Source organism: Centroberyx affinis, unplaced genomic scaffold (genome assembly GCF_046629955.1).
Source record: "Centroberyx affinis isolate AG114_WGS23_722 - 3 ecotype Tasmania unplaced genomic scaffold, CSIRO-AGI_Caff_v1 ptg001379l_1, whole genome shotgun sequence".
Taxonomy (NCBI): domain Eukaryota; kingdom Metazoa; phylum Chordata; class Actinopteri; order Beryciformes; family Berycidae; genus Centroberyx; species Centroberyx affinis.
The window spans coordinates 70,001-86,202 of NW_027279863.1; the positions used below are offsets into that span (position 1 = coordinate 70,001).

The 16,202-nt window shown below is 42.7% G+C and overlaps 2 protein-coding genes across 2 annotated transcripts in view; one reads left to right on the forward strand and one right to left on the reverse strand.

Annotated features, from left to right (window-relative positions):
• Window positions 1-10,940, forward strand: part of LOC139649586 (coronin-2A-like) — a 13,734-nt gene extending 2,794 nt beyond the window's left edge. The window contains exons 2-14 of the mRNA XM_071526039.1: window positions 2,108-2,308; window positions 2,988-3,104; window positions 4,238-4,387; window positions 5,258-5,458; window positions 5,974-6,090; window positions 6,215-6,319; window positions 6,566-6,662; window positions 7,555-7,670; window positions 7,845-7,935; window positions 8,079-8,199; window positions 9,961-10,141; window positions 10,485-10,553; window positions 10,875-10,940. Of these exons, the coding sequence (XP_071382140.1) occupies window positions 2,108-2,308; window positions 2,988-3,104; window positions 4,238-4,387; window positions 5,258-5,458; window positions 5,974-6,090; window positions 6,215-6,319; window positions 6,566-6,662; window positions 7,555-7,670; window positions 7,845-7,935; window positions 8,079-8,199; window positions 9,961-10,141; window positions 10,485-10,553; window positions 10,875-10,940 (1,632 nt within the window). The remainder of the gene's footprint in view (window positions 1-2,107; window positions 2,309-2,987; window positions 3,105-4,237; window positions 4,388-5,257; window positions 5,459-5,973; window positions 6,091-6,214; window positions 6,320-6,565; window positions 6,663-7,554; window positions 7,671-7,844; window positions 7,936-8,078; window positions 8,200-9,960; window positions 10,142-10,484; window positions 10,554-10,874) is intronic.
• A 621-nt stretch (window positions 10,941-11,561) lies between these two features.
• LOC139649589 (acidic leucine-rich nuclear phosphoprotein 32 family member B-like) lies at window positions 11,562-16,088 on the reverse strand (the record flags this gene model as incomplete). Its single annotated transcript, XM_071526041.1, has 5 exons — window positions 11,562-13,138; window positions 13,809-13,881; window positions 13,997-14,100; window positions 14,953-15,139; window positions 15,966-16,088. Coding segments are annotated over 5 exons (564 nt in total), but the record flags the coding sequence as incomplete, so codon positions are not given.
• Window positions 16,089-16,202: the final 114 nt, after the last annotated feature.

The following is a 16,202-nucleotide window of genomic DNA, read 5'->3' on the forward strand; positions in this document are numbered from 1 at the left end:
TCCAATCAGTAATAACATCACCGATTTTGTTTATTTTTTTCTTCTACAACAGAGGACGGACCAGAAAGTGAGTTTTAGATCTAGAAATCTCAGCAGCTGACCAAGTGATCGATGAGTCATCGGTATTGATCAGCAGATACATTAATATTAATAATAATACATTTTTATTTGCAAAGCGCTTTTCAAGATGCTCAGGGACACTAAAACCAACGATAAAACTAAATAAAAACAAAGACAGACAGCATGGTGTGTTTCTTTCTCCTCTGCTCCCTTCCTCTCCTCCTTTCTCCTCATCTCCTTTCCTCTCCTCTTTTCTCCTCTCTTCCTCTCATCTCCTCCTTTCAACTTGTCTCCTCTCCTCCTTTCCTCTCCTTCCTCCTCATCTCCTCTCCTCCTTTCTTCTCTCCTTCTATCGTCTTCTCTCCTCTCCTCTTTTCTCCTTTCCTCATCTCCTCTCTCCCATCATCTTCTCTCATCTTCTCCTTTCCTCTCCTTCCTCCTCTCGTCTTCTCTCCTCTCTCATCTTGTCTCCTCTCTTCCTTTCCTCTCCTTTCTCCTCTCCTATCGTCTTCTCTCCTCTCCTCCTTTCGCTCCTCTTTTCTTCTCCTTTCTCCTCTTCTTCTATCATCGCCTCTCCTCTCTCTTTCTATCATCTTCTCTACTCCCACCTCTCCTCGTTTCCTCCCCCTCTCTTGTTTCCTCTCTCCTTCTATTGTCTCCTTTCCTCTCCTTCTCTCCTCTCCTCCCTCCATCAGTAAGCTGATCTTTAGCCGCAGTAAAGGTCAAAGGTCAGGAGCCATTTGTAACAACAGGAAGTGTGTGTGTAACTGATGAATATTTAAAACGACAAGCAAGTTGCTTTGGAGGATGGATTTATTAGTGTGTGTGTGTGTGTGTGGCGGATAAATGATGGAGTTTAGTTATTAAAGATATTGATTTATTATTGATAAGATTATGAGAGCCAATAATGACAGCAGATTGCATTATTGATAAGACCAGATAATGCAACTGGTGAGTTTCCACAAAGCTATTATGAGATTAGGTAGGAGTGTCACACACACACACACACACACACACACACACACACACTTAGGTCCTTTTTCCATCCCTCTCTTCATCATTCCTTCCTGTATGTATAATGTCCTGGACACACACCGTTTTTTTTAAAGGGGTTACATGTATTATTTTTAATCATCAATATATTGTTTTCAAATTAATATTGATACCTCGGTCTAATGACTGTAAGCCAATGAGAGCAAGGTGCAATCGATTGTTCTCCTCTATCTCACTCCAGCAGTTTTGTTAGTTCTAGTGCTTCTCCACATTAAGACTACATTTCCCATCAGCCCCGCTGCTTCCTGATCCACCAGTAGAGGCTGATAGAGGCTGACAGGCTGAACCACTGATGGACTGGTTTGTTTACGGGAATTATACTAACGTCTCAAAATAATGATTTATAATGATATTTTATTGAAGAGCAGCTTTAATAAAGGTGGGGATTGGGGGGGGGGGAATAATTCAAACAGTTACCAAAATATGATTGGATGAAATATTTGTCTCCGCCCCCGAGCGCAGGATGAGTCTCCAGCAGAAATGTGCAGTTTGCTGGAAAGAGACCGTCTGCTATTGTGATATAAAATTTCTAGAAATCAACTTTTTTTTGGTCATTTTTTTGGGGGCCTGTAACGGTGAACAGGTGAACACTAAGTCCAGCGACATCGGGGAAAAAGGTAAAAAAAAGAAGTGATTTATGATTATGATGATATTGATTGTAACCATATTGTCCAGCCCTATATACCCCATTTTTGGTCTCTGTACATCGTCTAATTGTCTATGCTCAGTGAATGAATATGAGATGTAATATTGTTGTATGGTAGCCTGTGTTACACACTGTCAAGAGGAATGTGCATTTTCTTTTTTCTTTTTTTCTCTTTTTCTCTTTTCTTTAAATTTGAATATTGTTTGTAAATTTATAATGTATGTTCAAATGCTGAAAAAGCAATAAAAAGTTTAATCACAAAAAAAAAAAAAAAAAATTTTCATCTCGCTGGGTCTTTAAAAACCTTTAAATCTCCTCCGGTCCCCCCCCCCCCTTCTCGTCGTCCAGATGTCATGGCGTTCGTCCTTCCGCTCCTCGAAGTTCCGCCACGTCTTCGGCAAGCCGGCCACCAAGGAGCACGGCTACGACGGGCTGCCCATCACACGCGGCGTCCACGACAACCACTACTGCTCGGCCAATCCCCGCTTCATCGCCGTGGTGACCGAGTGCGCCGGGGGCGGGTCCTTTCTGGTCCTGCCGATCCACCATGTATGTAGCGGATGCCTTATATACCCTACTACAGTATGTTTCTTATATGATGTACACTGCCAGTCAAAAGTTTGGACACGCCACATTTTTCTTTATTTTTACTATTTTCCACATTTTAGAATAACAGTAAAGACTCAAATCTATGAAATGACACAAATGGAATTATGCAGCGACCAAAAAAGTGTTAAACAAATCAAAACGATCTTATATTTTAGATTCTTTAAAGTAGCTGCCCTTTACCTTGATGGAAAGGCAAAGGCTTTGGAAAGAAATTCATACATACTTCACTATTTATATTTGTCTAAGAAACTAATTTCAAGCGTTTAAGCAGAAGCCTTTAGATCAAAGTGACTTTAAGAGAATGAGAAACATAGAACATTCAGTCAGGTGGGGCCAAACTTTTGACTGGTGGTGTATATGTAGTGTGATTGTATGAGAAGCTCTATGATATGAATGTTAAAATATTCTATCTCCATTCACTTAAACAGTACAAATACAGTATATCACATTAAAGCAGCTAAATGCAGGTAAAAGACTGTCTCTATGTATTTTCTCTTGCATTGTGGCAGGAGGAGACTTTCATCTTTTCAATATCTCGCAGGGTCATGAAGCCTGAAGTACAGCTTTTTCAAAACTTGTGCTCTCTCTCTCTCCCACTTTCTCTCTCTCTCTCTCTCAGACAGGCCGGGTGGACCCCCAGCACCCAAGGGTGTGCGGCCACAGTGGCAGGGTGCTGGACGTCAAGTGGAATCCCTTCGACGATCACTGCGTCGCCTCGTGCTCCGAGGACTGTACTGTACGTACTGCGGTGTTCCTCTGTTACTGAGGTGTGACCAAGTCAGCTTCACTCGAGTCCCAAGTCGGTCTCAAGTCTTCAGGCTCAAGTCTCAAGTCAAGTCCCAAGACTAAATGTAGATTACCAAGTCAAGTCCAAGTCAAGTCCATGTCATTAATGTCAAGTCTCAAGTCTAAATGTAGAACAGCAAGTCAAGTCAGAACAAATCAAGAGTCCAGTAACAATTTAATATCTTAAAGAAAACAAAATATCTAGGACTTTTCAATGCAATATGGTTTTAATAGGATAAAAACTTGGTAAGAGCATCATGAGTTTGATTTCTAGAATCAGTTTCAACTTCAATAAATTCAATCATTCCATACAAATTCAGAAAACAGAATTTCAATTCAGTCGTCTGCTGGAACAAATCTCATCACTTTCAATCTGAGTCATTTACACAAACACAAGATCTCAAGTCAAGACTTTAGAAACCTTTTCAAGTCACCAGAACCCAAGTCAAGTCAAGTCTCAAGTCTTCTCTTCAAGTCTCAAGCAATTAAAACTGTAACTCGAGTCCAAGTCAAGGACACTTAGAGAAAACACAGGCGGTTGATTGACACCTATCTGACTGTGTGCCAGTGATACTGTAGTTTTGGATTTTTCCTTAGTTTTTTATTTTATATAGTTTTCAATTTTGATTTCAATTTCAGTTTGGTTTAGTTTTTCATGTGGCTTTGGAAGTTTAGTTTTTATTTAGTTTCAGTTCTAGTTTTAGTATTTTTAGTGTTGGTATTTTTGAAGGTATAATGATAGAAGTTCAGAACAGGGATTTTGTATGTGTTTGCAACAGGTATTGTGTAATACAAACACTAAATCATAAATTATTTTAAAAATCTATTTACATAAAGTTCTCAATTAGCATTCAGTAAAAATGGCCAAAATTCACATAAACAAAAAGACGAAAAAGCTAATAACATTTCACCTATATTTTTTATTTGTTAGTTTTACAAGTAGACAAGATAGTTTTAGTTCAGTTTTAGTTTATTTTTTTTACAGGGTGTCGTTTATATATTTATTTCAGTTTACAACAAAGTTTTGTAACACCTAGTTTTCGTCTCAGTTTCAGTTTACGATAATATCCTCGGTGTGTTCAGGTGAAGATCTGGGACATCCCGGTCTGCGGCGTCCAGCAGAAACTCACCCAGGCCAGGAAGACTCTGATTGGTCACTCCAGGAGGGTGGGGCTTATCGAGTGGCATCCAACCGCCGAGGACCTGCTGCTTAGCTCCGCCTACGACTACAAGGTCAGGAGCCTGACTGGCCGACGGCAGCGTCAGTCAAAATTTGTTTATAAAGCGTTTTGAACTGAACAGAGTCGTCACAGAAGAACAAATACATTAATATAGATGGAAAGAAGGGGATATCTGCGTTGATGGTAATATATTATAATAATAATTTATAATATATTATTCCATGAACTGGTTCAATTCTCAAAACTGACAGGCTGGAAGGTGGAAAATAATTTCTAGATAACCAGACACTTCCAGAGTGGCTGCCATTTTTCAAAATTGTACTCATTTGTTTTATATTCTTGAAAATAAACATATATACAAATACTCCTTACCATTATACAAGCTATGGATTTAGATCATATAACAGATTTGTTCCAAAATGACATAAAAGTGACACCGACTCACAAAATGATTAATAGCACAAAACTGAATAATATATATGATTATATAATTATATATAAAGTATATAAGGTAACTTAAGTAGGTTATTGCTTAACAAAATGTGAACTGGACCTTTTATATGTTAGAGATATTGAATGGTTCAGTTCAGGTAATGATTTTTGGATTCCCAAGATTTGAAATAGGACAATAAACCAATCTTTACTGTCCAACAAGGGAAATTTCTGTTCGCATTCAGGGTTAATAAACACAGTGACAATACATTATCCAGGGCAGCACAGGTACGATCATACACTAAAAAGGAAGCAACGGGGCTTATGGGAAATGTAGTCTTCATGTGGAGAAACACTAGAACAATACTACTGGTGTGAGATAGAGGAGACCAACTGCCTGCACCATGCTCTCATTGGTTTACAGTCATCAGAATAAGCTATTGGTGAGTTTGGGTGAACTTACCCCAGACGTCCTCTCTCTGGGCCCTAGGTCCTCCTGTGGGACGTGTCCCAGGCGGGCGCGGTGCTCAGGTTCCCGGTGCGGGTGGTTCTGACGCCGCTCCACCACCGCTACCCGCCCGAGATGCTGCTGTCGTCCGTCAGCTTCAGCACCGACGGCAGCAGGCTGGCGGTCACGTCCAAAGACAGACGGGTGCGAGTTCTCGACCCACGGACGGGCAGGATTCTACAGGTGTGTTGGATCTGTGTGTGTGTGTGTGTGTGTGTTCGTGTTCTTCTATCCTTGTGAGGACGTTTTGGCCGGGCTTCACATTTTCAAAGGGCTAGTTTAGGGTTAGGATTAGGTTTAATTATGGTAAGGGTTAAGGTTAGTGCAGGATTAAGGTTAGATTAGCTGGATTAGGAGTTGGTTAGGGTTACAGGTTAGAGAATGAATGTAGTCAATGAAGGTCCTCACAAGTATAGTAATACAAACGTGTGTGTGTGTGTGTGTGTGTGGACCTTCCTGTAATACCCCGTGTTTGTGCATATGTGTGTGTGTGGGTTTGAGGGTTATTATACATTTTGGATTTTTCATTAATGTTTATTCTATATAGTTTTCAATTTTGATTTCAATTTCAGTTTAGTTTCGTGTGGCTTTGGTAGTTTTAGTTCCGTTTTTATTTAGTTTCAGTTCTAATTTTAGTATTTTTAGGGCTGCTATTTTTTGAAAGTATAATGTGTGTGTGTGTGTGTGTCTCTCTCTAGGCATCCAGCAGTAAGTCCCATAGAGCCAGTAAGGTTTTGTATATTGGAGGGTTGAAGATGCTTCTCTCCACTGGCAGCTCGCCCTGGAACCACAGACAGATCGCTCTGTGGGACCCGGTGAGACACACACACACACCCACACACACACACACAAATGCTTGCATCTTGCATACACACATGCAACACACACAGATACGCAGCCATATAGTATATGTATATCTGTCTTTGTGTGTGTGTGCAGGACGACCTATCAGAACCTCTGTATGAGGAGGATTTGGACGGGTCTGCAGGAGTTCTCTTCCCGTTCTACGACCCAGACACACATATGCTCTACCTGGCTGGCAAGGTAATTCAGCACACACACACACACACAACTTCCAATGAGTGACCTACAGTTTGTTTTCTTTGGTCTGAACCATCCTGGGAAACTTTAGAAAAGGAGGAAACGCTCCAGAGTTCAGATGAGAACGTGCTTGGTGTGAACGCTCCCTTATATTTCCACATCACCAACATTATAAGCAGCAGAGAGTAAGGAGGTCAAGGGTCAGTATGAGCGTTATAAGAAATCCTGTGATGTGTTTCCGTCCTCCAGGGAGACGGGAACATCAGGTACTACGAGCTGAGCGCTGAGAAACCTTACATCAGCTTCCTGACTGAGTACAGGTCGCTGCTGCCACAGAAAGGACTGGGTGAGCTGGACACAATATTTACGCTTTAAAAAGACCAACTTTAGCTAGCTGTTCCACTATTTATGCTTTAAAAAGACCAACTTTAGCTAGCTGTCCCACTATTTACACTTTCAAGAGGCCAACTTTAGCTAGCTGTCCCACTATTTACGCTTTCAAGAGGCCAACTTTAGCTAGCTGTCCCACTATTTACGCTTTCAAGAGACCAACTTTAGCTAGCTGTTCCACTATTTACGCTTTAAAAAGACCAACTTTAGCTAGCTGTCCCACTATTTACACTTTCAAGAGACCAACTTTAGCTAGCTGTTCCACTATTTACGCTTTCAAGAGGCCAACTTTAGCTAGCTGTTCCACTATTTACGCTTTCAAGAGGCCAACTTTAGCTAGCTGTTCCACTATTTACGCTTTCAAGAGGCCAACTTTAGCTAGCTGTTCCACTATTTACACTTTCAAGAGACAAACTTTAGCTAGCTGTTCCACAATTTACGCTTTAAAAAGACCAACTTTAGTTTGCTGTCCAACTATTTACGCTTTAAAAAGACCAACTTTAGCTAGCTGTCCCACTATTTTCGCTTTCAAGAGACCAATTTTAGCTAGCTGTTCCACTATTTACGCTTTAAAAATACCAACTTTACCTAGCTGTTCCATGATTTACGCTTTCAAGAGGCCAACTTTAGCTAGCTGCTGTCCACTATAAAAAGACCAACTTTAGCTGCTGCCGACCATTTCGGTGAGCTGGACACACGCAATATTGACGCTTTAAGACCAACTTTAGCTAGCTCTCCCACTGTCCCAATACTTCGGTGTTAAAAAGAGCATCTTTTACTCTGTGTCCCAATGCTCCCACTACTGACTGTATATTTTCTGTTACATACCCGACCTCTGACCTCTCCAGGGGTGATGCCAAAGCGAGGTCTGGACGTGAGCGCCTGTGAGGTTTTCCGATTTTACCGTCTGATCGCCATCAAAGACCTGGTGGAGCCACTGTCCATGATAGTGCCACGAAAGGAGGTTTGGATGGAGTGAGAGAGAGAGAAAATGTCTCTACCTCCTCTCGCTGGCTCTTCTTTACCTTGTTCTTATGCCTCATACATGATCAGGAAAGAAAGAAAGAAAGAAAGAAAGAAAGAAAGAAAGTGGAAAGGAGGAAGAGACTAATTGTGATGTTTTTGTCTCTTCTGACAGTCAGACATTTTCCAAGAGGACCTGTATCCGATGACAGCAGGAAACCAGGCGGCCATGACAGCTCAGGAGTGGCTCTCTGGGGTCAACAGAGGTCAGTAATGCATTACTGCCCGGAACCAAAATGGCTGACAGATGAGCTTCAGGCCTCCAGTTTCTCTCAATGACCCACCCAAACCATAGCGGCCTTTCCTGCTGTAATTTAAACCAAACGTCTTTCTTCTGTCTCTCCGCCAGGCCCGGTGCTGATGTCCCTGAAGCCTGGGACTAGAGTAGCCAACCCTTACCCAGAAACCCCTCCTGACAAGGGGCTGGCGAGGCAGCTGAGCTCCCTGAGGTTCCAGACGGGCCCGGCTGGCGCTGCGGTGGCCGGGACAGGGCTGGGCTTAATGGAGGAGGTGAAGGATATATTCAGTTACCCATTTACATCAAAATCATTTGCACTAGTCCATACCCAGGGATGCGCGTGCCACAACTCCGCGCAGACTTGCCAAAAATGTGCATAAACAGCGTAAATTTGGGAAAATGGAAAAATCTGCTTCGTCAGTCCCTGCCTATGCCAATGCTCAATGCCCATGTGCAGTTTCAGATTGATTGGCCAACCCATTGAGGAGCAAAATGGATGCAGACAGACAGACAGACGGACAGTTTTCCTCATTTTATAGTAGGATTCCTCATTGAAACCAGAGGATACCAGTGGGCAGCAGGGTGGCTTAGGCAGACAGTCCCTCAACCAGAGGACCGGGGTCCGGCTCAAGCCCTTGTGTCGGTAAAAACCCTCCCTGCTGAAGAGTCCTTGAGCAAGACACTGAAGAAGAAATGGAAGAACAGGATGACATTTCATTACAACTTGGCAGTATTCACATTTTTAACTCTTTAAAAACGCCAGCATCCACGATGTTGACAAGGAGCAAAGGAAATTGATATTGATATTAATATTGATGGATTTGATGTTTGCTACCTGTGTTGACGCCACAGAACTTGAATGGATAGAACGGTCTTTCCCATTCAAATCAACGCTCCTGGATGGCCGTTTTTATAACGTTCCATAATATAAACGTCCTTGGTACCGTTGGCCTAGCTTCCGTATAAACCACCTTACGGCAAGTCACAGCAACCTGCTTGGAGAAACAACACTTTGCTGTCAGCAAGGAGCTGCTGAAGGATTTTTGGACCGATTGGGTTTAATCGCACTCGCTTACTGTTGCTAAGGCGTCACATTTTATTCATTTAAAGTTCGTCTTGTAACGTTACAAAGTTTACCCACTCACGCTGTGTGGCAGCCAGTGTGACGCACTTTATGGCCGTAATGGCCAAACTTCCGCTGTCACCATAGAAACTATCCATAGACGGCATTTTTTGGCGTACTAGCCAGTCCCACCAAGATTTCGCTGAGTAGGCCAAAAATGCTTGATTTTGCTGCGGCTTTTCTCAAAAATTGTGATAAAATTTGCAAGGTTTTATGTGCTCTTTTTTTGGTAAAATTGCAGGAATTGGGAAAAATTGCAAGCAAAGGGAAAAAATAAGATTTCTCTCTCTCTCTCTCTCTCTCACTCACTCACATACACACACACACACACAAGCTATTAACTCTTCCAAGAGCTTGAATGTTGCACTTACCTCGACTCTTGCAGCTTTTGTTTTGTTTTGCACGGCCTATGGCAGTAATTTTTGTTGGCAGGTTATTTTTGTTCATCTTCCACCTAAATGCGCGCTGCGATGACGCAAGTCACCACGACACGAAATGCGACAATTGGTCCAAATCACAAGCGGTCTGTTGATTTGGCCATTTCATGCGGAAAAGTTGCGGCAATTTTGCAAAACTGCAAGCTCTCGTTAATTATTGCGATCGCAAAATCGCAATTTCCTGGAGGGACGGACTAGCCAAAACACCACAGAAAACAGTGGAAAGACCGTTTTGTCTATTCAAGTTCTGTGGCTGACACACTTCTGCAATCAGGAGATACAGGAGCAGATATAAAATTCCCACGTCATACCTGTAATCACCACTAGGAGGCCGACGTGTTGGCAGGTCGTATTCACAGTAAATCCTATGATGTGAAGCCCTGGCTAGCCGTTTGGCCCTGCAGCGGAAACCGGACGACTGTTCCCTCTTCCCCCCCCTCTCCCAGGCTTTCCTCCAGGAGCAGCTGGCCTACCAGGACGCCAAATACCCGAGGGAGGTGAGCGACCTGTCGGGCTGGCAGCCGGACGAGACGCAGGCCCCGCCCTGGGCCTACTGCTGCACGCCGCACTGCTGCGAGCCCGCAGAGAGGCCGCCGCCCAGGACCGAGAGCGAGGTGGGGAGGACAGTGTGTGTGTGTGTGTGCTGAAGGACTACTCCTGGCTGAAGTAGTTGAATTCTTCATACGCCAGCTCGCTGTTCCTGATCATCTGCATTTGAGCTCAAACATCACGCGACTGGTTGTGTTGCCTTGTGGGAAAGCATCTCCATTTCTCATGTTCATTGCCTTTGTTTACATCTCCGTGCCAACATCTTGAGGTCAACTCGACCCGTTTATTTACTTGTTTATCATACTTTTGCAAATGATTTGGTGAAACAAATCCCCACGTCCTGCCAATAAATAAACTTATTTGAATTTGACTGTGTGTGTATAATATGTGTGTATCTCTGTATTTCAGCTCCTGCAAGCATTTTACAGACAGCAGGAGGAGATCAGAGGACTGAGAGAGCAACTCAACCAGAAAGACGTTAGTACACACACACACACACACAGTCAGCCAACACAAAGGATTACCTTCTAAATTCAAAACCACCAGGCTTTGCCTCATTAAATACAGGTAACTTAACTGTCTGGTAAAGTGTCAGGATGAGTTAAAGCTGCAGTAGGTAACGTTTGGGACGCCGGCCTGTCAATCACTCCTGTCACTCACTAGGAGGAGGAGTGGAAGGCGGGTCGTTTCTTCCCCCCCCCCCCCGAATTAACTACAGCAGCTTTAACCAAGTCAGATTCCTTTAATGCAGTTTATATATTTGGGAGAACAGAAGTGACTCTTCTGTCTGCTCTGCAGGTGAGGATCACTCAGCTGGAGCTGGAGATTAAAAACACCAGAAACAACATGAGGGCGACCTTCTGACGCAGCCAATCAGCTCGCACCATTAAATCGACACTTCAACCAACAGAAACACAGCTACTTCCAACTGATCGCCACTGAACATTATGAATGACCAATAAAAACTCTACTTTCTGACTCAAGCAATCACAATAGCACTCTTTTTTAAGAACGTAAATTTATACTGTAATAACTCATTTCTCCCTGTAGGGAAATCTTACTGATATTTGGCCACATCTGTGTTAAAATTTTTAAATTTTGGTTGAATATCAGACTTGAACGTCTCATGTCTGGTTTAGACGATCTACAAATATCAGTTGAGACTTTTGCAGTTAGGAAACTTATGTATTTTTCCTTAATAAAGAAATAACTAGATCTACCAGCAGCCAAGCTTGACAATCAAATATTAAAATTGCAAAAAATTCTGAAAAAAATCCTCAAACACGGATGTGCACCTGTTTTCCAGAAACCAATTTTCTAATTTCAGACATGACTTGACGGTAGGAATCGACAATTATCGAGACTGAAGACATCAAGTCAGTCCCCGAGAAGCAGATTGGTAAAAAAAAAAATAGATTTACCAAAAACGAAAATATAACCACGTTCCAGGGAGACAAAAGACAAGGGAGTAGAAGCCAGGAGCAAAATGTTAAGATTTTATTTACAAAGTCCATTTTTGTATGTTTTTTTTTTTGTTTGTTTTTCCTTTAACTTACAGAAAGTAAAAAAAAAAAAAAATAATAAAGAAAACCACAACTAGTCAGTGTAATTGGAAAGGGAACAATTGGTCTCTCCGCAAATGAGGGGAAGAGAGAGAGAGAGAGAGAGAGAGAGAGAGAGAGAGAGAGAGAGAGAGAGAGAGGAAAAGAGTTACTCGGAGAGAAGAAGAAGAAGGAGAGAGAGAGAGACCGCCCCCTTAATAACCATACAAAAACAACAAAACAAACAAAATTCCTCTGAAAAAATATTTCTTTTAAAAAGCTCTGTTGGCAAAAAAGAGAAGACGGCCGCCCCGCGCTGAGCCTCGGGGGAAATTGGATGTTTTTTTCACCACGGAGACTGCCGATGACATCACAGAACCCTCATCCCCCCCCCCTCACCCTCCCCCCCAATATCGGGCGCACGGTGATGACATCGCAGTCGCCGGTTCAGTCCCACAGTGATGACGTCAGAGAAGGGAGGGAGGGAGGGGAGAGGTGGGGAATGAACCCACAAAACACCTGACTGGCGGGGAGGGGGAAGGGGCAACTCAAGTCCTTGCAGAAGGGAAGGAAGGAAGGAAGGAAGGAAGGAAGGAAGGAGGAAAGAAGGGTTTGGGGTAGGCTGCGTTCCAAAGTGCCGGAGTCCTTGTTCGTTTTCCTTTGACAGACATTAACCGAACCGGACTGATGCAGAAATCCTGATTCTACTGCGGTTGCGACAGCAGGAGGGTCCGAGTCTTAATTTAAACCACTCGAGTGTCCGTCTGTCCTCATTAATATGCAAATGTATGCAGCAAGTCGCTCCAGAATCTCATCAGATCATCTGCTCTGTAGGGGGGGAATCTGTGGTGTCCGGACGAAGTTTCTATCACAGGTTGTTCTTGAGTTTTTGTATTTCGGCATAATGTCCCCACAAACCACTAAATTTTCTCAGAAATGTAAAAAGATTTTTGAAATGAAAACAATATACACTGATCACAAAATGCCTCTTCCATACATATTCACCCCATTTTTTCAGATGCAACACCGCAGTTCATAACCAAATCTGCCGACGCATTTTTTTAAACCCTGAGAATTTCATCCTTCCCGCAGATGTTAACGCAAGTCTCTATTGCGCCGCTTAAATGTCCTGCCATTTTCCCCCTCATTAGTATGCAAATTTATGCAGCAAGGTGCTCCAAAATCTCGTCAGATCGTCTCATCTATAGGGGGAACCTGTGGTCAAGTATGAAGTTTCTATTTTGTGTTATTCTGAGTTATTATGCTGTAAAAAAAAAAGTGAAATGTAATAATTATGTCAAGTTTTTGTAGGCAACTTAAGAAATGGAACGCAGCCCAGGAGTCGACCGAGGGGGGGGGGGGTAAAGAGGGTCGTGAAGGGGTGTGGGGAGGGGGGGAGGGGTCACCGGGCTGGAGGTCAGAGGTTGCAGGGTCTTTGTGGGTCTTAGTCGTCGTCTTCGTCATCCTCGTCTTCTGGGTCCCTCTTCCTCTTCTCTCCTTTGGCCGGAGACGAGTCCTCATCTGGAGAGGAGGGGAAGAGAGTAGAGTAGAGGTGGGGGGGGTTAGAGGTTTTTATTTTTATTTTCAAAATCCCATATTCTCCCCCCCAGGCCTAATGCTATGACAATAATCATACGAGAAAAGAAAAAATAAGATTCAACTAGAAATAACCGCCTCGCGGTTGTATGCCTCCGCCAATAAACTTTGTTTTATCATTGCAAGGACAGTCTTTATTTATTGAACATATATAATTAATGTGATTATTAGGTCAACTTAAAGGATTTTGGTGTCTGTAAAACTTCCACCGTTTTTGTAGAATGACCCAAGATCGTTTTCTCAGCTACAGTGGTAAGCAAAACATTATGATGTCACAGTGAAGTTGACCTTTTGGATATAAAATGTAATATAAAATCACTTCATCATTTTATCCTATTAGACATTTGTGTGCAATTTTGTCATAATTAGCGTATGAATTCTTGAGTTATGGCCAAAAAACGTCTTTTGTGAGGTCACAGTGACCTTTGACCACCAAACTCTAATCAGTCATCCTTGAGTCCAAGTGGACGTTTGTGCCAAATCTGAAGAAATTCCCTCAAGGCGTTCCGATGGGCAAAAACGCGGAAAAATAAAACCGCGTACGACTCGTGCGGAAAAACGTGCGAAAGGCGACGGGAGACGCACTGTCACCGACCTTCGTCCTCGTCTTCTTCGTCCTCATCCTCGTCGTCGTCCTCGCTGTCCACGTCTCCGTTCACCTCTCCGTCCTACGAGAGAGAGAGAGATAAGACTTAAGTTCTTATAAAATGGTGATATAAAATGGTGATATAAAATGGTGATATAAAATGGCGGACTGAAAAGCCAAGAAACCCCCCGACTGACCTCATCGTCCCCGCTGTCGTCGTCATCGTCGTCCTCTTCGGCCACGACGTCCTCTTCGTCCTCCTCCTCCTCTTCCTCAAAGTCCTCCGACTCGCCCTCCTCTCCTACAGAGGGAGTACAGGAACACGATGAAGTTAAGGGGAAAACGATTGAAAAAGCTGCTCTGAGGAAAAGCCACCAAATTGCCCCCCCTGCCCTCGTCTTCCCTTCAGATCCCTAATGCGGATCCTAAAAATTTGGGAACCGCTGTGGCAGAAAACACACAAGGTGACGAATCTTTTTCAACTTTCTGGGTAAGAAAAATTAAATCGTACGGTAACCCTCTTCTCTCCCCTCCTCTCTCTGTAGTGACTTTGTCTTGTTTTGTGAAATTCAAGGACTCAAAACCGGCCTCTTTTTGGGTAAAACGTGACATTAGGGCTGAACAATTAATCAATTTTATTGAAATCGCAATATTTGTTAAAGGTGAAATGTGTCAAAATACCATTTTTAATGAAATATTGTGGTGCTGCAGAGATGTCCTGGCCTACACATCATATTCTACAGACTTAAGAAAACATCTTTGTTTGGTACAGATCCCCGCAAAAATCACACCATAATCATTTTAATACGTTTTTCAATGAAAATGAGAATAATGATGTAAAAAATGATAATTCCCTCTAATATCGCAAATCATATCGCAATTGCAACATCAGTCAAAATAATCGCAATTAGATATTTTTTCAAAATCGTTCAGCCCTACTGAAAAAAAATGGAGGCCCAATTTTTCACTCCTGATCTTGTCAAGTTGTTTTCAAACTGCTGCTATATCAATGCAAATATGTGTCTATTTTCTGGTTTGTTGTTTAGTCACGACAAGGAAACAAACTCAAGCTCAGAGTTCATTTTGTTTAGTTTTTAGTTTCGTCTCCCCCCCCCCCCCCCCCCCCCCGAGTACTTTGGCGCTGAACTCTCACCTTCGTCGTCCTCGTCCTCGACCCCGTCTCCCTCCCCGTCGGAGTCCGAGGCCTCGCAGTCGTCGATGTCGTAGCCGTCCAGGTAGGTGAGCTGGGGGAGGAGCTTGAAGATGGACTCTCTGTAGTCGGCCAGGTTGGTCACCTCGCAGTTGAACAGGTCTAGGCTCTTCAGCTGGGGAAGCTTTTTCTGACGGGGAGAAGAGTAAAACGCAAAGTATCACTTCATCTGTAATCTATAATGTGTTGGGATCACCCACCTTTTCACTAATCAAATTACAAAACTCCATCAACTAGACTAACTTTGACCAATAGTTTGTTTTTCACTTTAAAATCAAGGATCATAATATTATTTTCAACCAACAATATTTTCCTCTAACTGGGAGCCAGCTGCAGCTTTTTGTCACATTTGACAGTATTCAAGAAAAAAGATAAAATAAAAAAAAAATCAGTAATTTCAAATAAAATCTCTTGAAATTTCAGAGATTTAAGTCAGAAATTTGCAAGAAAAAAACTCAGAAATGTGTGGAAAAAAAAACGTAATTTCTGACATTAGATCAGAAAATTGTGGGGAAAAAAACTTGAAAAAAAAAACCCTCAGAAAAATCGTGTTTAAATTGGCAAGGAACCGCATTGCTTCAATGAAGAGTTTACTTACCTAGATAGTGAAATTAATGAAGTTGGAAGGTTCTTTTTTTCTTGCAAATTTCTGACTTTAATCTCCAAAAATTAATTTGCATAAACAGTTTTTTCTCTGAGTATTAGCCCCCTCCACCCGAATGCGGTAAGAAAAAAACAAAAAACCCCCCCACACACAATAGCCCTAAAACGCCAGTATTGTGATATAAATCAATATTGAAAAATATTATGATCGTTGTGATATTGATTTCAACCGTATCGCCCAGCTCGCCTTACCAGACAATATTTCAGCAGTTAACTAGATATTTAGGATACGACTTTGGAAAAAAACAAACAAAACAAAACAATTCAGTAAAAAAGGTGTTAACTCCACCCACCAGGGGCTCCAGGGTGCTGATGTCTTTGAACTTGTTCCCGCTGAGGTTGAGGTGCGTTAGGTTCACCAACCGCTCCGCCAGGACCTCCAGACCCCCCGATATCCTGTTGTCACTCAACTCCAGCTAGAGAGAGAGAGAGAGAGGAGAGAGAGAGAGAGAGAGAGAGAGAGAGAGAGAGAGAGAGAGAGAGAGAGAGAGAGAGAGAGAGAGAGAGAGAGAGAGAGAGAGATTCGTCAG